The sequence below is a fragment of the Leucoraja erinacea genome, chromosome 5 (assembly GCF_028641065.1).
Source record: "Leucoraja erinacea ecotype New England chromosome 5, Leri_hhj_1, whole genome shotgun sequence".
NCBI classification, from domain to species: domain Eukaryota; kingdom Metazoa; phylum Chordata; class Chondrichthyes; order Rajiformes; family Rajidae; genus Leucoraja; species Leucoraja erinaceus.
In genome coordinates this window covers 60081358-60103262 of record NC_073381.1, presented here as the reverse complement: position 1 = coordinate 60103262, position 21905 = coordinate 60081358, and the positions used below count along the sequence as shown (strand labels likewise).

Below are 21905 nucleotides of genomic sequence, written 5' to 3'. Positions count from 1 at the left end.
CAAGGATGAAATGAATGGAGTGGGTGAAATGTTTGTCAGGAATATAAATTTGGAAATGGAATCTAATTGCATCTATTTTTCATATACAAGTATATGAGCTTAAAAGTGGTTTTTATGCAGGTGTTTCCTGCAATCCACAGTGAAGTTGTGTTTAGGGACTAGATGGAATTTTAATGGGCCAAATGGCTGGTTTCTGTTGAGTGACCTGAAAAGCACGTATGACTCAATAATATAGATTGTGTGAATAAATATCTACATTCTTTAATTGTGAAATGCATATGCAGGTTACAACGGTTATTCTCCAGTCTGAATTTTGATTCCAGGCTGTATTGCCTTTCTCATTATGTTAATCTGTTAATTATTTATCTCCATGTGGTCAATAACATGCTCCAACTTCTTAAAACATAGAAACATAGAAAATAGGTGCAGGAGTAGGCCATTCGGCCCTTCGAGCCTGCACCGCCATTCAATATGAACAAGAAGTTAGGGAACTCCGGAGGTGAGGACTCTGACTAGCATGTAATTACCCTGATATGTGACGGTTATTTTTTTATCATTGCCAAGCTAGAAATATTTAAGTTTTCAAGAGTTCTCTGAGAAGAATATCTGCCTGTGAGACCACTGTAGCTAACAGTAAAATAACAGTAAATTCCAAATGGCAAATTGGTCAATGCTAATCTTTTCACCCATTTCCCAGACGTAAACTTCTGGCCCACCGAGTCTGCGCCGACCAGCGATCCCCGCACACTAACATTATCCTACACACACTAGGAACAATTTACAATTATACCAAAGCCAAATAACCTACAAGCATTTACGTCTTTGAAGTGTGAGTGGAAGCCGGAGCTCCCGGAGAAACCCCACACAGGTCATGGGGAGAATGTACAAACTACATAAAGACAAGCACCCATAGTCAGGATCAAACCCGGGCCCTTGACGCTATAAGGCAGCAACTCTACTGCTGTGCCACCATGCTAATATTATATATATTATTTATAGAACGGTTACCGCACCAACTAAACCGTTTAACTTTTTGCTGAGTTACTCCAGCACTTTGTGTTCTACCAATAGCTTAAATTTCTTGAAATGTACGTAAGAAAGGAAAGGAGCAGCAACCTCGAGATCCTTGGGAGGTGAGGAGGGAGTGTGGGGGAGGAGAGGGGATAGAGGGAGAGGAGGGGAGTAGGGAAGGGAGAGGAGTTATGGAGGGAGGGAGGGACTGTGGGTAGGAGGTGAGGGAGGTGAGGAGGGATAGGGGGAGGGAGGAGGGGGGGATGAGGAGAGATAGGTGATATGGGGGAGGGAGGGTGAGGAGTTAGGAGGGAGGGAGTGACTGAGGGTAGGGGGAAGGTGAGGGAGGGATTGGGAGAGGGGAGGAGGAGAGGAGAAATAAGATGGGGGGGGAGAGTGCTAGGGATGAGGGGAAATGTGCTGTGCCTGTGCAGTTGGGGGCTATGGGTGAGTGGTGCAATATTGCTTTGGGGGACCAAACTTCTTGTGTGACAGGGACCCAATGGGTCCCACTTAGTCTAGTTGGAAATATATCTGAGAATTGGTATGTGATTCTGTGTCTTTTTATGTTCAAGTCCTTGGTAGATAGTGTTTTACGGTTTTATTTATTTACATAAACACGATGAAACAAAACAGAAATATTTTGCACCGTAAATTAATATTGTAAAAGTTTAGACCTTGTCAACAGTATCAGGGGTTATCCTTTAAAACTGGTCAATGATTAATGTGCTTCAGTAATCAAATCTAATATTAGCTTCAGTGAAGGACAAATAGAAATTAGTGTCTAAAATAAACAAGTGTGAGTGACACCTACATCATGAAAGTCACATCCTGTAAGAGCCGACATTTATGAGTCAACGTTTGTTGAGACTTCTGGCAATCTCAACCATTGCAGATGCTATGAAAACAATTTATGAAAATATCAAAACCATGTTGCACTGTAATACTAATTGATGACCACCCATCTGACATACATCAGATTGCCATCAAACCAAAGAATAAAGCATGTGATCTGCCTGGAGAATGATCAGCCAAGGGAGGCACAGTGGCGCAGCAGGTAGACCAGCTGTCTCATAGCACCAGTGACCCGGGTTCGATCCTGACTCTGGGTGTTGTCTGTGGCATTTGCTTGTTCTCCCGGTAACCATGTGGGCTTCCTCCGGGTGCGCTGGTTTCTTCCCACATCCCAAAGACGTGCGGGTTTGTAGGTTAATTGTCCACTATAAAATTGCTCCAAATATGTAGGGAGTGGATGACGAAGTGGGATAACGTAGAACGTTTGAATCAATGGTCATGGACTTGGAGGGCCGAAGAGCCTGTTTTCCCTCCTCCGTTTCTAAGTTTAACTAAACCAAAATGATCCTTACAATCAACAGGCTCATCAATTGAACACTTTGGAAGTTAATGCTGAAAATGACATTTTCTAATAAAAATTAGATTGCTTCTGTTAATAAGGAAAAAAAATCTATAAACTCAAATTGTCAATCGCTAGAACCGAGGCATTCATTTATACAGCAGACTGCTCCCCAAAATTAGTTTCTAACTTAATAGTGTTTATACTAGAGCTGAATTGAAGTGTCAACATTGATTTGTATTTCCAGCCTGTGTTATGTTTGTTGAGTAGTCTCATCCGTTAATTGGTGCTGATCAAACTGCGAGATACTCAGTGTGCCTTTTACTTCCTCACTTACTCCAGCTGTTGTGCTGTAATCAATGTTGCTTTTTATTCTCTTTAATAATTTATCAAGGAAAGATTATATTTTATTCTCGGTGATTATGGGTATCCGCGTTAAGTGGTGGCAAGATGAATTTAATTCAAAGTCAACTGCGTAAACTTTTATTCGGCTGATTTGGGCATTATGACTTTTAGCTGGTGCTAAATTCGGAGATTTCCATATTGGGATGCGAGGGGTTGTGTGCCACTTGTTAAAATATCAGAACTCTTCTTTAATTACAATTTCTATAGGATGAGCATGAAAAGGTTACAGAAATTGAATTGTCTGAGCTAATCAGTTTCTTATTGCTTGAATGTCCATATAATTTCCAGTCAAATCAGACTTTAATAAATCTATTCAAACCACTCCATATACAATGGCGTTTGCTTTTAATGAATTTGGTACAAATTAATTGTATTGTGTGGAACTACTTGGTTTGTCTTGTAATTTATGGTACTTTTAAGTATAAAAAGTATAAAAATATGGTCCCGGTGAGTTTAAAGGAAATGTAGGAAATGGGGCCTCAGTGATTTTGAAGGGATGTGGGATGTGGGGCTCCAGAAATGTGCCCCTTCTCTGGCCTGTGTGTTTATGGAGATGCAAAAGAGATCATGGTGTGTTTGGCAGAACTCAGGAAATACAGGCCCAGTGCCTTTCAAAGGGGCATGGGAAACGGGGCCTGCTGAATTCTTTGGGATTTCCAAAAATCAGAGAGCTGATCGTTGAGGACTCAAGGAACAGATGCTGGAATCTTGAGTGAAACCAAAGTACTGGAGTAACTTGGCGGGTCAGGCAACATCTCTGAAAGACAAGGATAGGCAGCTCAGCCTGACCTGAAATGTTGCCTATCCATGTCCTCTAGCACGTTGTGTTATACAGTGGATTATTAGAGTCTTACTGATATATATTTTGCATCTAATGAGAGATTAATTTCCTCAGCATATGTTGACAACTTTTCCATTGAGAGTGCAATTTGCAAGCCTGCTTCAGTTTGCTTCAGAATTTGGACCAAATCTGCAAGTTACTTAAATTCCACACAAATCTGTCCTGTAAGCTAAGGCTTGGGAATTTGCCAGGTTTGCAATGTCTGGCCACATCCTTTAGTACAGGAAAATAACCACAGACTGTTTCTCCTGCTGTTTGATATCTTGTGCTTAACTTGTAACCCTCTACTGAGTTATAAGTGAGGAAAGTGGACTGAAATAATCCTCCAATTCCTTTGCTGCAGATGCAGCTTCAGCTTTCTGTGAGTGTGAGATTAGTAGATGTGTAATAGGCTTCAAATTCAAATGCTGTCAATGGAATAATGAGCTTAAGCAATGATAGTGTTCTGAGCCTGCAAATAAGGTTATTTGCACTGACGAATATATTCATTCTTTCCACATATATTGGTAATGATTTATATTCTCAATGCTGCCTATAAATCGTGTCTGTGATTGAGCAGCCATTTTCTCAGACTCCCCCATCCTGCACGGTGATGGTACTGCAATCAAGACTTTTCTGAGCTTTCTTTGATTAATGGTGTCTCTCACAGAGCACTGCTGACTACCATTGCTGTTGCCAGTGCTGGACTCGTCAACACTTGGACACCGATCGATGGTTATCAAAGACCTTGTGTTTCCTGCTGTTTCTCTTCCATGATTATAGAGTTCTCATTATTTTGTAGAAACAAAGAGCTGCAGATGCTAGTTAATGCATAAAATAATATATAACGCAAAGTGGATTAACTCAGCATCTCTGTAAAACATGGATAGGTGACATTTTGGGTCAAGATGCTTTAGACTCAAGAAGACTTCAGACTCAAAGAGCAGACCCTGTCGACCAGAATCGTCACCGACCAGAATGGTGGCCGATTAGGAAAAGGGGAGATGCAACAAGACCTGGGTGTCATGGTACACCAGTCATTGAAAGTAGGCATGCAGGTGCAGCAGGCAGTGAAGAAAGCGAATGGTATGTTAGCTATCATAGCAAAAGGATTTGAGTATAGGAGCAGGGAGGTTCTACTGCAGTTTTACAGGGTCTTGGTGAGACCACACCTGGAATATTGCGTACAGTTTTGGTCTCCAAATCTGAGGAAGGACATTATTGCCATAGAGGGAGTGCATAGAAGGTTCACCAGACTGATTCCTGGGATGTCGGGACTGTCTTATGAAGAAAGACTGGATAGACTTGGTTTATACTCTCTAGAATTTAGGAGATTGAGAGGGGATCTTATAGAAACTTACAAAATTCTTAAGGGTTACACAAAAAAGCTGGAGAAACTCAGCGGGTGCAGCAGCATCTATGGAGCGAAGGAGATAGGCAACGTTTCGGGCCGAAACCCTTCTTCAGACTGATCGGGGGCGGGGGTGGGTGGGGACAAGAAAGGGAAAAGGAGGAGTAGCCAGAAGGCTAGGGGATGGGAGGAGACAGCAGGGGGGCTAAGGAAGGGGAGGAGACAGCAAGGACTAACAAAATTGGGAGAATTCGATGTTCATGCCCCCGGGGTGCAGACTCCCCAAACGGAATATGAGGTGCTGTTCCTCCAATTTCCAGTGCTGCTCGCTGTGGCCATGGAGGAGACCCAGGACAGAGAGGTCGGAGGCGGAGTGGGAGGGGGAGTTGAAGTGCTGAGCCACCGGGAGGTCAGCTTGGTTATTGCGGACCGAGCGGAGGTGTTCGGCGAAACGATCGCCCAACCTCCGCTTGGTCTCACCGATATAGATCTGCTGACATCTAGAGCAGTGGACGCAATAGATGAGGTTGGAAGAGATGCAGGTAAACCTCTGTCGTACCTGGAACGATTGCTTGGGTCCTTGAACGGAGTCGAGGGGGGAGGTAAAGGGACAAGTGTTGCATCTCTTGCGGTTGCAAGGGAAAGTGCCCGGGGAGGGGGTGGACCGAGAGGGAAGGGAAGAATTGGCAAGGGAGTTATGGAGGGAGCGGTCTTTGCGGAAGGCAGATATGGGGGGAGATGGGAAGATGTGGCGAGTGGTGGGGTCACGTTGGAGGTGGCGAAACTGACGGAGGATTACTTTTTGTATGTGACGGCTGGTGGGGTGAAAGGTGAGGACTAGGGGGACTCGGCCCTTGTTGCGAGTGCGGGGATGGGGAGAGAGAGCAGTGTTGCGGGGTATGGAAGAGACCCTGGTGCAAGCCTCATTTATGGTGGAGGAGGGGAACCCCCGTTCCCTGTGGTTCTTAAGGGGTTGGACAGGCTAGATGCAGGAAGATTGTTCCCGATGTTGGGGAAGTCCAGGACAAGGGGTCACAGCTTAAGGATAAGGGGGAAATCCTTTAAAACCGAGATGAGAAAAACATTTTTCACACAGAGAGTGGTGAATCTCTGGAACTCTCTGCCACAGAGGGTAGAGGCCAGTTCATTGGCTATATTTAAGAGGGAGTTAGATGTGGCCCTTGTGGCTAAAGGGATCAGAGGGTATGGAGAGAAGGCAGGTACAGGATACTGAGTTGGATGATCAGCCATGATCATATTGAATGGCGGTGCAGGCTCGAAGGGCCGAATGGCCTAATCCTGCACCTAATTTCTATGTTTCTATGTCACCTATCCATGTTTGCCAGAGATGCAGCCTGACCTGCTCAGTTATTCCAGTACTTTCTCTTCATTATTTTATGTTTGTCTTCAATCACTGATTCTTGGAAGCTTCATCAGAGATTCATCAAAGCCTGCTTTCTCCCTAGGCTTGATTTGTCATTGACTACTCCATCTTCATCATGAGTTTTTGTGTCATGAGAGCTTTATATTCAACTATATTGAAACATATCTACTGCATTGAGCAAACAGGTAGAGAACAGGTCATAGTGTCATACAGCATGGCAACAAACCCTTCGGCCCAACTCTCCCATGCCAACCAATATGCTTAAGATAGTCCCATTTTCCTCGTATTCCTCTAATCCTTTCCTATTCAGGTATCCATCTAAGTGTCTTTTAAATCCTGTTATTGTACTTGCTTCAGATACCACCTTTGGCAGCTCGTTCCATAGGAGATTTACAACATGTACATACCATGTAAACTTAACGATGGTGGCGCAGCCAGATACCCGGGTTCGATCCTGACTAACGGATGTTTGTTTGTACAGAGTTTGTACCTTCTCCCCATGACCTGTGCAGGTTTTCTCTAAGATCTTTTTTTTCCTCCCACACTCCAAAGATGTACAGGTTTGCAAGTTAATTGGCTTGGTATAAATGTAAAATTGTCCCTAGTGTGTGTAGGGCAGTGTTACTATGTGGGGATCGCTGGTCGGTGCGGACTCGGTGGCCCACAGGGCCTGTTTCCGCACTGTATCTCTAAACTAAACTAAGTTACCAAGATGCCATGGAATCTCATGTAGATAGGGTGGTAAAGAAAGCTTTTGGTATGCTAACCTTTATAAATCAGAGCATTGAGTATAGAAGTTGGGATGTAATGTTAAAATTGTACAAGGCATTGGTGAGACCAATTCTGGAGTATGGTGTACAATATTGGTCGCCCAATTATAGGAAGGATGTCAACAAAATTGTGAGAGTACAGAGGAGATTTACTAGAATGTTGCCTGGGTTTCAGCAACTAAGTTACAGAGAAAGGTTGAATAAGTTAGGTCTTTATTCTCTGGAACGCAGAAGGTTAAGGGGGGACTTGATAGAGGTCTTTAAAATGATGAGAGGGATAGACAGAGTTGACGTGGACAAGCTTTTCCCATTGAGAGTAGGGAAGATTCAAACAAGAGGACATGACTTCAGAATTAAGGGACAGAAGTTTAGGGGTAACATGAGGGGGAACTTCTTTACTCAGAGTGGTAGCTGTGTGGAATGAGCTTCCAGTGGAAGTAGTGGAGGCAGGTTCGATTTTATCATTTAAAAATAAATTGGATAGGTATATGGATGAGAAAGGAATGGAGGATTATGGTCTGAGTGCAGGCAGATGGGACTAGGGGAAAATAATTGTTCGGCACGGACTTGTAGGGCCGAGATGGCCTGTTTCCGTGCTGTAATTGTTATATGGTTATATGGTTATATGATGTCACGTGCAACAATGACATTTCCCTGTTGCTATAAGATATACGTGCCCTTTACTTCTAACCTGGGTAATGTAAAATATATTGTATAGGCTAGGTTAAAGAGGGTGAACAGAATACTTGCCTTCATCGGTTGGGGTGATGAGTATAAAAGTCAGGAAGCTGCACTGCAGCTGTATAAACCTTCAGTTAGATTACATTTGGAATAATACATGCGAAAATGTTAAATAAAAGAGGGCATAGCTTTATGGTGAGAGGGGAACAGTTTAAAGGAGATTTACGAGGCAAATTTATTGCACAGTGGAGGTGGGCAGAACATGTTGTCAGGGAAGTAATGGCAGCAGATACGATAGCAGCATTGAAGACAGTCGGACAAAGAGGCAGGGAATGGAGGGACCATATACAGACAGGTGAGAGTAGTTAAAATCAGTATCATGGTTGACCAGGCATCCTGCACTAATAGGACTGTTCCTGTTCTATATTGTTCAACGTTCTTTATTATATATACAGCGAAAAATTAGATCAAGTACTCCAGAAAAAATGCAAGTTTATTCAACACTCTGACTGTACTGTGCATGTGTAGTCCATTTCACATTTACATATACAGCAAACCTTTGCTATAGCGGATCACGGTGGGGGGCGATTGTGCCCATTATTGTCTGTTATAACCGAGTAAAGGGGGGTAAATATCAACTAGGTGGGACAAAATGTGGCGCCGTTGGGAGGGTTTAAACCAGCAGAATAACACAGGCTGGGGAGCCACAGAGCCCTTGGCTCCACACGCAGGGATGGGCCTGGTACTCATGCCACCTTCATGCTGCTTGGTCTCCCTGCTCACACAACAGGAAGCAGGCCACGTGCAACGGGAGCCTCACGCCGTTACCATGTGACCGAGACAGTGGTGCATGGGTGATGCAAGTGCAGTGTTGTGCATTGTGTCTGCATCCAACACCCCGGGACCTCACTTTGTGGCAGCCCCTGCAAACCCGTGCCCAATGCAACACTGCTCGTGTTGTACTTCTCTTTTATGCTACCCAAAGCTGCGCTGCACACCACCCACCAACCAGCACCATGAAGAGACGTCTCGGTCCTCCATAGCCATCATATAGAGGTCTGTCATAACGAGGGTTTACTCTACTACACTGCTTAACCTTTTTATTAAGAGGAAGTACTTGTATATGAACAGTATTTACAGCTTTAAGCTATTAAAAGATTTTCATAGTCCGATTTTCTCAAGGGCTGTACGGTGGGAATTGTATCCACGACTTAAGGAAAGCATAATTCTTAAATCAGTGCAGTAAAATCTTATGTCATTCCACCCACAGTTCCACCATATCAACTTCTGAAACACACTCATGGTCACATAACATTTCAATATTCTCAAGTGTATTTTTGCAAGTATCAGGTGATATATGTGTACGGTTCTAATTTTACCTCCTATTTTCACAAGATGTCTCAATGTGGCACATGCTTCAGTTATGACTCCAACATTCTTTTTCCCCTATGTTAGGTTTGCTAGGTGGTGTTAACACAAAATCTCTTCTATGTTGTTTAAATTGAACCTCATCCTGTTCAAATTTCACTTTCATCTCAACTGCTTCTTTTCACTCTCACCTTAAGATTTGGCTAAACTAATCCCAATCCTGTTCTGAATCTTCTACACGTTAGTAACACAGCGGGTCAAATTAGTTGTTTTTTGTAGTTTGGCAAGAATGTTGCTGGCAATCTCACATTTTGTTCATTTCAATGCTCTTGTAATGTTTGTTGCTTCAGTACTGCTTTAGCAATTCTGGCTGATCTCACAGCCACATCTTTTTAATGCAAGTTGATGAGGTGAAATAGGTGTGTTTATCACCAAATCAAAATAAGAAGAAAAAACTGCAGAATCTAAAATACTAGAAACACTCAGCAAATCAGGTGGCATCTGTGGGAAGAGAAACATTTAATGTTTTGAATCAAAAACGTCTTGTCAGAAAAATTTAGATTTACTTTGCTTTAGAGATACAGTGCAGAAACAAGTGCAAAATGACCAAAGGTCACCCCATACTTCCACCATCTGCAGTTCCTTCTTGAACAACAGTATTATCTTACATACTAGGGACAATATACAATTTATCAAAGCCAATTAACATACAAACCTGTAAGTCTTTGGAGTGTGGGAGGAACCTGAAGTACCTGGAGAAAACCCAAGCAGGTCACAGGGAGAACGTACAAACTCCGCGCAGACAGCACCCGCAGTCAGGATCATATCTGGGTCTCTGGCACTGTAAGGCAGTAACTCTATTGCTGCAGCACCATGCCACCTTGAAAGGATCTCCAATCAAACATTAACTCTGTGTGTTCATGATTTGGCTCCATAAAGTGTTCATTTAAAAATGAGTAGTAAAATGTATGAAAATCTAATATAATTTTTCTCTTTACCAATGCTGTCTGATTTGCAAATAGTCAGCAAATCAGACAGAATTTTTAAAGAGAGAAATAGAGTTAGTGTTTAAGTTTAGTTTATTGTCATGTGTAAAGGTACAGTGAAAAGCTTTTGTGTGCTATCTCGTCAGCGGAAAGGCAATACATGATACAATCGAGCCATTTACAATGTATAGATACATGATAAGGAAATAACGTTTAGTGCAAGGTAAAGTCCGATCAGATCAGATGCCCATTTCAGATCAATGGCCATTCATAAGAATTGAAAAGGTGAAAACGTAACTGTATTTCTAGTTGCAACAAGCTGGAGAAAACAAATGAGATGTCTGTGATAGGGTGGAGACTGTGGTAACACAAATATTGTTGCTTCCTTCGCTGAAAAGGCGCGATATTTTTGCCGATCACGAGTGATCTGTCTGGCGGAGGTGTGACTGGAGGGAAATCAATGACGGCACAGAAAGGAAAAATCCATCTATAACTGAGACGCAGACACAGATTTGCTGGAAATCTGAAGTAAGAGTGAATGCTGGAAATGTGTGGCAGCAGGACTGGTACTGTTAATCCTGGCCAAATTGGAGAGGCTAGGACCCTAAAATTGAGTAAAGGCTTCAGTTAAAAGTCCTTTCTGCATAAATAGGAAAAGCTGCAGAGTGGTGCCAGTTTGCCTAGAGCCTAGATCAGAGCTGCAGGAAGAGACTGGGAACATCTGCAGATCCTGACAATTAGGTGCAAAATGCATAGAATGGATTGGATGAATGCAAACCAGACGTACACTTTGTAAATAATTGTAAATAATGTTGCAAAGCTTTACTTTTCTGAATGTTGATTGGATTAATTATTGAGCCTTGTCTGGTTTTCTTACATATCAGGGCAAATGTTGCGATGTTCGTTTCCTCTGAGAAACACTGTTTGAATACAATGTATTAGCCCACTACAGAATTGGGTTAGGGAAATGTCTGTCATGTATGGGGTTAATCAATATCTGTAATTGGATTGTAAAGAGACCACCCCCATGTGGTTCGGCCCCTCGAGGTCCGGGGACCTATAAAAGTCCGCTGCCACGAGGTCCTGTGTCGATCTTCTGGGAGAGCGCTTAGGGCTGCATGACCTTCTGGAGTGTCTCTGTTTGAGCGAGGCCTAGAGGGCTTGATCAGGCAGATACGAGGATCGAACCCGTGGTGGTTAGGTACAGTAGTTAGAACTGTAATTGTGTTTTGTCAAAATAAAGTTAGATGCGCAAGTGCAAAGGGGGGTGGGGGGGGGGTGTAGGTGGTGGGAGCATGGCTTCGATCTGCATTTTGGGGAGGGGGGAGAGTGAGGGGTAGATGAATACCTATCCACTAAGTTAAAGGGCCTGAATGAAGAAGGAAGGGTCTCGATGTTGCCTGTCCCGCTGAGTTACTCCAGCATTTTCTGTCTACCTATCCACCAGTAGTGATCGTCAGAAACAGTTGCTGCAGCCTGGCCAGGAGTGGGGGTGATGTCTGTGATCCTGATAAACAAAATATCTTATGATCTTAGGACCATCCTGCACCAACTCCCATTGATTTTGCCTGATTTATAGTCAGCGTGGTTCCCAGTTCAAGTGTCAGCCTGAAACGGCAAAACTGATCTTCATATATTCCGCGGTTGCTCTGTCCATCCACCTGTGCAAAGAGCAGGTTATTGTGTGGATGTAAGGAGTAGGAAGTGGGATCAATGGGAATAACTGGTGCCTATTACTCCAACTGTTTAACCGTTGTCAAATTAAATGTGAGTATTCCCACCATAGGCAAATAACTTTCCAATTTCTCATAACCTACATAGGGAATAGGCACTTCTGCAAAATAATGAAATACTCTTAGGATATTTAACAAGCAAAAACCAGAGGCCAAAGTGATGTGCAGGGATTAATTAAAGACCCTTTTGTGAAGAGATCTTGTGGAAAAAGTGGGAAAAACCAGTGAATTAAAACAAAAGTGTAATGATTGATTAAGAAGCTCACAGTTCTAAATGGCCCGAGGGCAGCATTCTGCATTCTATATATTCTTCAATTTATTTGAATTTGGTACCAAGAATAACTTCGGTAAAATGAGGCATGTGCTTGATTGAGATTAACTACAGAGTGGTTCAGTTTCAATTATCCAGATGCATTATCAGTGAAATATACTCATGGAGAGTGGAGAGCTTGCATAGTTGCAGGATATGAAGCAAAATATTTGAACAATGCCAGTTCCATTATGCGATTATAAAGCGCTATTTGATGTATTTTATTTGTTCTTGAAAGTTAACCAAAAATCTATAGTCTTTGAAGTGCTTAAAACTGGTCCACGCAGCAGTGCAATTCATCATTTTCTCACGATTCATTCTGAATGCAAATAACTTATTATCATTGAATTGTTATTAATATTTTGATAATTATGTTGCTATGCTGTATGCTATTAGTCCAAAGCATTTTCTGTTAGGCTCCTTTGGTAGTTTATTGGATAGATACTGTACACCACCCATGTGGATGAACAGACCATCACAAACCATGGTGATCATATGTTAGAACATTTGCAATTTTAATCTGTGAAATTTGTTTGTATAATTATGTTGTGAAAACCAAGTATCAGATAAAAGCAATACACACAAGGAACTATGTAAATTTGGAAGATTATTGGTCATTTATAATATTGAGTTGGGGACAAAACAAAGAATAAAACTGATGGAAGCAGTCGTTAGTTGATAATCTTCTTGAAGAAATGCTTAAAAAGAAACCAACGGTGATTTTCAAATTCAGTTGATTCAAAATGACCTGATATCAAACCTACAAATTCACTGGTAATAACTGGCCCTGGAGCTACAAACAAAATTCCATCATCAGTTGTTTTACAGAATATAATTTAAAGATTATCAGGAAATAAACAATGCAATCTGTGTGGAAGTATGGGATTCATTGTGAATCTTCTTGCTGAGGATGCTGTAAAGAGTATCTACAAACTTTGCATGGAAACAAAGAATTGCCGATGCTGGTTAATACACAAAAGGACACAAAGTGCTGGAGTAACTCGGCAGGTCAGGCAGCATCCCTGGAGAACATGGATTGAAACTTCTTCTGGGGACACAACCTGAAATGTCACCTATCCAAGCTCTCCAGGGATGCTGCCTGACCTGCTGAGTTACTCCAGCACTTTGTGTCCGTTTCTGCAAACTGCATGTTATGTTCTGAATGTTTATACTAAATGCACCCTTGTATTTTTTTTTTTAATAGTAATCTTGTGTTTTTTTTTTCTTTTGTAGTTTTCAGGACTTTACCTTCTGTCTTTTTTCACAATCATTCTTGGATTAATCTTCTACTCTTCAACTTCCACGTATGTGGCCCAAGATCCACGAGTATACAAGCAGTTCCGCAACCCAGCAGGTCCTGCAGTGGAGATACCAACAACGGGGCAACTGGAGCCATCAGTCACATATTCCAGCCTGGGGCAGGAGACTGAGGAGGAGGCTCATGTCAGAGTTCCCTGAAGAGACACAAAGAATGCACCCTGGCATTTCAATGGGTTTTATTCTGCATTCCAGATTTTTGTTTTTTGTTTACATCACCTCATTTCCCCAATTTTTGTTTATTACATTTTAATATTTATTTTTTGAAGCCAAATTTCTAGAATTCTTTTTACTAATTGTAGAGTTTAGTGAAATGTTATTTGCAACAATTGGGATTAATGTGTCAGTTCACTGACTAAGAGTTTCTAAGTGAATTGCAATCAACTGATGGTTTAAAAAGTGCCATCTAAAGCATTTTTATAATATAGTCTATATATCACTACCACTGTATGGGAATAAAGGGGATTTTAACTGAGTTTAAATATGCACTGTATTTTTTCTCATTTCCAGTCATTCCCATCTTTTTTGCACATGAATGAATCCATACTAAGGCCATCTTGAAGTCATTTATAGGGTGATGTTATCTTTCTATTCAAAGCACCATTATATGACCTCTGAACCTGTGTAATTCTAGAATGGGTTATTGTATAGTTTAGAATTTGCTAACTTGTGCTGTTAACATTTTTGACAACTTGTGTAGTACCTTTGTGTTGCTTTAACAATAGTAGTCTTCACAATTAGATTACAGTAAGTACGGACTGTACCCCATGGGTAGAAATCCACTGTTAAATAAGCAAAGAAAATAACATGAGACAGTTAAACTTAGCACCATTACAAGAAAACAAACCAAAAACTGCACAGTTCAACTGAAAGAAGCCCTTTATCTTTTTGATATCTGCATGCTCTTTATGGACTGGCTGTGGCAATGTAATGCCTGTATGATGTTTTCAAATAAATGCTTTATGAAAGATAATATCACAATATACACTCCTGTCTTGTACTTGCAATTAATCAGGCAATAATGCTACTTCAAAAATATAAAGCAATCATACTTTTTCAGTTCATTAGTCTTACAACTATCGACGTTTTGCAATTAGATAACAGTCATGATCGCGACTTAGTGGTTAGGTTTTATACATTATAGCTAACTTGGTATATATGGTGTTGGTGATTAATTGTGTGAAGTATGAATAGTTATCTACATTGATTATTGCATCTTTTGTTTCTTTGCTAAAAGCCTCAAAAATCATTTAAATCTCAGATTCACATTATAAATGAGTGCAATTATGATCAGCCTGTTTATCGGCAAAATGCAAACTGAATTAATTAGTCCAGGATAGATAAGGAATTCCATTTTAAATACAATCACTGCTGGCAGAGCCAAAATTCATATATATTTTTTCTATTTATTCCAAGCTCCATGAAAGAAATTTATGAAAAATAAAGATGAAGGGAAATTATATTTACTAAAAATATTCCAATCTCAAAGAGAAGCAGAATTCATCAGCAAAGATTTAATATAAATCAGATTAAACTGCAGGTTAGACAGAAAGTCAAAGGATTTCAATTTAAGAAGTGAAGTACATGTTTTAATCTCTTTGCTTTCCATTTTAAACCGTAGGTTTATAGGCTTTGAATACTCTGAAATATTTTAAAATCTATTACTTAGCATTAACTCCCATTGCATTGTATAATTGTCCTGGATCAACAGAAACATTTATAAAAAAACTAGACTAAGTGGAACCCGTTGGGTCCCAGCATCACACGGGAGGGCTGGTCCCCCAACGCATTATTCCACCTCTCCACCAATTCCAATATTGGTGGTCAGGGGGGGGGGGGGGGGGGGGGGTTCTGGAGCGCTAGTATGGGTGTTGTGGGCTGAAGGGACTGGTTTCCAGAGCGCTAGTGAGGACATTGTGTGCCGAATGGACTGGTGGCTCAGTCATTCAAGCCTGTTGTGCTGGCAGCTCACTCACTCACGGCTGGTGGGCTGGCAGCTCACTCACTCACGGCTGGTGGGCTGGCAGTTGACTCACGGCTATTCCTTGAAATTCCTTGCAAGGCCACCAAATTCAAGTGCAGTTTCTTACCACTTCAAGCAGGGTGCAAGGCCACCAAATTCAAGTGCAGTTTCATACCATTTCAAGCAGGGTGCAAGGCCACTAAAGACAGCGAGTTCTGACCTCTTCCTCCTCCATCTTGCAGAGACTGAGCCACACCCACACTTCTGGGTTTTATAGTGCCTTGGCACCTGATGAGCGGAGGGGGACTCCGAGTAAGATGGCCAAAAATCACAGCCGTACGTGGTAGCGTTTTTTCTAAAATCAATATAATGCGCAAACAGGAATTGGTCAAGATTAGACTTTTAATTATATAGTAGTCAAGGCAACTTTAATTAGGCACGGCAACTTTAATTAGGCACGGCAACTTTAATTAGGCACGGCAACTTTAATTAGGCAAGGCAACTTTAATTAGGCAAGGTAACTTTAATTAGGCAAGGCAACTTTAATTAGGCAACACAGCTTTAGCATTTCCAAGCCAAAAGCAACACAGCTTTAGCATTTCCAAGCCAAAGGCAACAGCTTTAGCATTTCCAAGCCAAAGGCAACACAGCTTTAGCATTTCCAAGCCAAAGGCAACACAGCTTTAGCATGTCCAAGCCAAAGGTAACACAGCTTTAGCATTTCCAAACCAAAGGCAACACAGTAGCATTTTCAAACAATATTTTCAAACCACATTAAGGGCACTTATAGGTCAGTAAAACCCACTCACAGTTTAGTAGACATGTGTTCAGTGTTATTCACAGTTCAGACTGAGAGACGCGACCCTCTCACTCCCCCATCTTGCAGAGACTGACTGAGGCACTCAACACTTCCGGGTTTTGTTGTTCCTCCGGAAGGGGCGTGGTTTTCAGGAGAGAGAATCTCAATATTTTTTAAACACTAATAACTCTTTTATTTTTCATCGATGGGAAAAATCCTCTTGACCTGCGCAGCGGAGGGGGACTCTGAGTAAGATGGCCAAAAATCACAGCCGTAAGTTGCAGCGTTTTTTCTGAAATCAATATACAGAACAACAGGAAGTGGTCAAGATCAGACTTTTTGTAATATAGATAAATGAATTATTTGTCCAACAACAAATAATGTTTTTAGAAACTGGACCTCACCAAATAATTCAATTTCTGAAAGTAAAAATGGACTAGGAATTGTATAGAACCAAGCACAACATCAAGGTATCTCAAAATGCATCGTGGCCAATGAAGTGCTTAGAAGTAAAATTGCAGTCAGTTTAAGCACAACAATAAGATAACAACCTTATAATTAGTTTTTTTTTATTGAGGTTCACAGCAGGAATGACATACACCAGAACTTTGTACAAATTTCCCTGTTTTTCCTAAATAGTGTGAAGTGGTTATTTGCATGTAACAGGGAAGGCAAATAAATGCCTTGGCTTCAAGTTTTTAACTAAAAGGTGATGCAACCAACCAACAGTGCAGTATTCTTATGAGTATGTATTATACCAAATACCAAATTAATCACAATTACACAGCATGAAAACAAGTTATTTGGCTCGACTCGTCCCTGCCGACCAAGATGTCTATCAAAGCTAGTTCCATTTGCCATATCTAGCCATGTCAACAGCATTGTTATCCAAGTCAATATAGATGACAAACACCAGTGGACCCAGCACAGATCGCTGCACACCACTTGACCCCCAATCTAAATAACATCCCTCACCCACTATTGCCCTGTTTCCTTTCACTAAGCCGATTTTGTATCCAATTGACTAGGTTACTCAGGATCTCATGTTATCTAACTTTCAAGACCAGCCTGCCTTGCAGGACCTTGTCAAAGCCTTTGTTATAGTCAACATCAACAACAGCTACCTTGTTAATCTTCTTTGTCACCTCTTCTAAAACCTCAATAAAATTTGTGAAAACTTCAAAAAATGCAATTAAATTTGTTAGGGTTTTGTCACCTAAGTGTATTTTTTCTGATAACATTTGTAATGAAAGAAATACATAACGTTTTAGAATTAATAGGATATTTTAAAGTAGTATACTTGAACAGTTAATGTTATATTAGCCATTAAAAATCACCTCTAGTAATAGGTAGGAAAAACATTGGACCTCAAGTGAATCTAATAAGGTCATCAGTGAAATAACCAGGTAATTGATTTATACTTAACATACAGCTTGAATGATTGATAAATAACGGTGAGCTGTAGCCTATTTACTTTTTAACGTGCTGCTTAACTATTAATTGCTATGGAAACTAGTTCACTGCCAGTTTTATGGTCTTGCAAGGTGCTCTGTTTCTTATGTGAACAATGTTACTTTTTTCTCCTGTGTCCATTGACAGATTGTAAACTTGACAATACATCAAGGAGCAAGAAGTATTCAACCAACGGGGCTGTGTGAATCTTAAATGTGTTTGTAAAAGTCTGCAGATCTAAATGACCGTAGTGCAGCTACCTGGTCAGTTGATATTCACGCACTCTCTTTTCATACTTTTCTACTAATACTATCCCCAATCATGAAACATTCAATGTTTTTATTTGTAAGTCGAATTGTCGAGAGTAATTCAAGCAGCAGTTGTAGTACTTATGATTTGAAAAGATGAGAGATTAAAGTGAGGAGAACCCATTCAGTAAACCTCTGGATTTTAAAACTATATGTGATATAATTATATGCTGTTGGTAAATGCTTTAGTGGTACTGCAGTGAATGTTGAGATTAACAACATAATAGTTTAACTTTTAAAAATGTACTCACATCTGCATATCTCTATTGTTTAAACATGATATTCTTTCTCATCAGGTTAGCTCATATGTTTTCTTGCTACTTTATTTACTGCTCCACTCAATTTGATCACTGCACATTAGAATTCTGATGCAATGTAAGTGTTGTTTGAATTCACCACCACCCCCGTAATTAAACACATACCTAAGACCACCTTCCTCAGTTCTGTCTCCAGGCCAACACGTTTTCACAGTTCTGCCTTTTACCACAGACAGCATTGTTGCACAAATTTAGATTGGCTTCTCTGGAACATCGCAGACTGGGGGGAGACCAGATGGAAGTGTATAAAACAATGATAGGCATCTATATGATAGACAGTGAGATTCTTTCTCCCAGGGTAAACATGACCAATGCTAGAGGGCCTAGCTTTGAGGTGAGAGGGACAGGTTGTGCGGGACAAGTTTTTTTTTCAGAGCGTGATTGGTGCCTGGAGGTTGTGTTGGAAGCAGGCACACGTGTGGCCTTTATGAGGCTTTTAGATGGTGCTGAGAGCATGAAGGAGGCATTTAAACACACCTGAGCAATTACAAACACCCGTGAAGCCATGTGTCCCAAACATTGTAGTGCCCTGAAATGGGGGGACTATGTATAAACATGGCTGCAATTTCTACATGGTGAAACCGAAATGTATAAAAATACCCTTTAATAAAATCTGACAATGTGCACTTTAACCACATGTGATTTTTTTCTATTACAAACCTCAAATTGTTTAGTACAGAGATAATTAAATAAACGATGGGTCTGTCCAAAACATTATGGAGGGCACGGAATGTAAGAGGGAACTGCAGATGCTGGTTTAAACCAAAGATTTAGTCTGAAGAAGGGTCTCGACCCGAAACGTCACCCATTCCTTCATTCCAGACATGCTGCCTACCCCGCTGAGTTACTCCAGCTTTTTGTGTCTATCTGCCCGAGGAGGTAGTTGAGGCAGGGACTATCCCAACGTTTAAGAAACAGTTAGAAAGGTACATGGATAGGACAGGTTTGGAGGGATATGGACCAAACTCAGGCAGGTGGGACTAATGTAGCTGGGACATGTTGGCCAGTGTGGGCAAGTTGGGCCGAAGGGCCTGTTTCCACACTATCACTCTATGACTGTATGACTTGCAGGCAGAGGAGATTTGCTTAACTTGGTATCATGTTCAACACATATATTGTGGGTCAAAGAGCCTGTTCCTGTACTGCAGGGCTGGGAATAACTGGCTGAAGTTTAAGAGAACCATATTATGAATAGAATTTGCAACAACTTCGATAAAAGTCAGATGTTGTATAGCTAATAATTTTAATGATGTGCATTCTTGATAAAAAATAATAATGGCAATAACTTTATTGGTAGGATCAAGTTAAACAAATGTTGCAAAATTTGGATCCATGCGGCAAATTTTTTGGGTGCCTTTTTGGTTGAAACTTAATTCAATTTGATTAGTGTGTGTGCAAATCTACAGGAATGATGTAGCACGTACACATTGTGGTCATGCTTAATCTTCTCAGACACCATTGTGGCTCGCACACAAACTCACTGCTGCCACGTTTTAATATCTTAAGGATTCTTCCTATAATGGGAGAAATATTTTTAAAGAGAGCTGACCCCATTTATTTTCCTTTTGCCAGAGAGCATTAGACAGCGCAAGCAAATGGTATTGTGAATGATTCTGGCTTCCTGCTCTATGGTATAGAAGAGTTGTCATTCACTACATGTACGTTGCTCTGCAGGCGTGTATATCAATCCTGTGTTAAGCAGCCACTGAAGGGGGCTCTAGTTCATCAACATGACTAAGAAATTTGGAACTGAAACATTAATTAGGTTTGATTGACCTACAGAGAGGCCTTATGTGACCATCTCAGGTCTCCACCGGGTGGCGCCCGTAATGGCCGCCTCGCTAGCAGTCTGTCTTCCCCTTTGTCTGTTTTTATTATTCTAAGTCTTGAATGTTTGTTTTAAGGTCTTTTGGGTTGTTTTATGTGGGGGAGGGGATCAGGGGAAACTTTTCCCATTCATTTACCTCGACGGAGATGCGATTTTTCTCCGTGTCACATCTCCGTCCCCTTCCTGCAGCCTACAATGTGGAGTGGCGCGGCCTTTCCTGGAGATCGGCCCGGAGCTTCAAGCCGCGGGTGCAGCGCGGACTTACCATCATGGAGCATGGGATCTTTTGCATTTAATGTTTTTTTTAAGTTTCTTATGCAGACTAATTTATTGGTAACATGATGCATTATTACATCTAAGAAATGGTCACAATTTATGTCTGGTCAATGCCTGATCTCACCAGTGTAAAGGAGGCAACATCGGGACCACCAAACACAAAAGATGAGGCTGGAAGAGGTGCATATGAAGTCAATCTGAAGAAAGGTCTTGACCCGAAACGTCACCCATTCCTTCGCTCCAGAGATGCTGCCTGTCCAACTGAGATACTCCAGCATTTTGTGTCTACCATCGAGGTGCATATGAATCTCTTTCTCACCTGCACGGACTGCCAGGGTCCTTGGATGGAAGTGAGAAAGGAAGTATAGTGATAGGTGTTGCACCTTCTGTAGTTGAAGGGGCTACAGAATGACCTCTTGGGAAAAGCGAACTTTTAACCCAACACATGGTCTCTGTCCACCATGGCCTGCCATTTTAATTCACCTTCCTATTCCCATTCCGATTTGTCTGTCCTTGACCGCCTCCATTGCTAGAATGAGGCTGCATGCAAACTGGAAAAAGAGCACTTTGTATTTAACTTGGGCAGTTTACAACCCAACGGCATGAACATTGAATTCTCCAATTTAAATAACATACCTCCCACACTGGTCCACCCATGTTTCTCCCACTGCCCCATTCTCCCTACTCCTTTCGCCTCCTCCATATGCTTATCTCTCACCAACGTCCCATATTTCCCTTTTATCCTTCTCTTTCCCCTACTGCCCCAACCCCTTCTTCCATATTCCCCCCCCCCCCCCCCGCCCACTACATTTAGTCTAAAGAAATATCCTGAGTAGAAACATCTACTGTTCATTCCCTCCACAAATGCTCCCTGATCCGCTGAATTAATCCAGCAGTTAGCTTTCTGCTCAAGATTTAAGAATCTCCAGTTAGCAGAGTCAGACAGGGTGGATACAGGCCATTCGGCTCAGCTGGCCCACACTGACCAGCATATCCATCTACACTAGACCCACCTCCAAACCTGTCCAAAAAAAGAGGCCTCAACTACCTCTGGCAGCTCGTTCACATGTACACCCTTTGTGTAAAAGCAGTTCTTCCTCAGGTTCCTCTTAAATCTTCCCCCTCCTCTTAAGCCTATGCCCTCTGGTTCATGATCCCCTACTCTGGGTAAAAGACTCTGCATTTACCCTATCTATTCCCCTCGTGATCTTATATACCTCTATAAGGTTACTCCTCAACCTGCGCATCAAGGAGAAAAGTCCTAGCCTTCTCAACCTCTCTTAGCTCATCCCATAAGTCATGGCATGATCTTTGTAAATATTCTCTGCACCCTTTGCAACTTAACATCTTTTCTACAACAGGGTTACCAAAACAGAAAAAAAATACTCCAAATGCGATCTGACCAATATCTTGTACAACTGTAACATTACCCCCCAACATACTCCCAATCTGACTGATGAAGGACAAAGTGC

At 41.5% G+C, this 21905-nt stretch overlaps 1 protein-coding gene across 1 annotated transcript in view; it reads left to right on the top strand.

The window, feature by feature from the left end:
* Positions 1-14469, top strand: part of slc35f1 (solute carrier family 35 member F1) — a 248591-nt gene extending 234122 nt beyond the window's left edge. Inside the window, exon 8 of the mRNA XM_055635758.1 lies at positions 13407-14469. Within this exon, the coding sequence (XP_055491733.1) occupies positions 13407-13631 (225 nt within the window). The 3' untranslated portion in view covers positions 13632-14469. The remainder of the gene's footprint in view (positions 1-13406) is intronic.
* The last annotated feature ends 7436 nt before the right edge of the window (positions 14470-21905 follow it).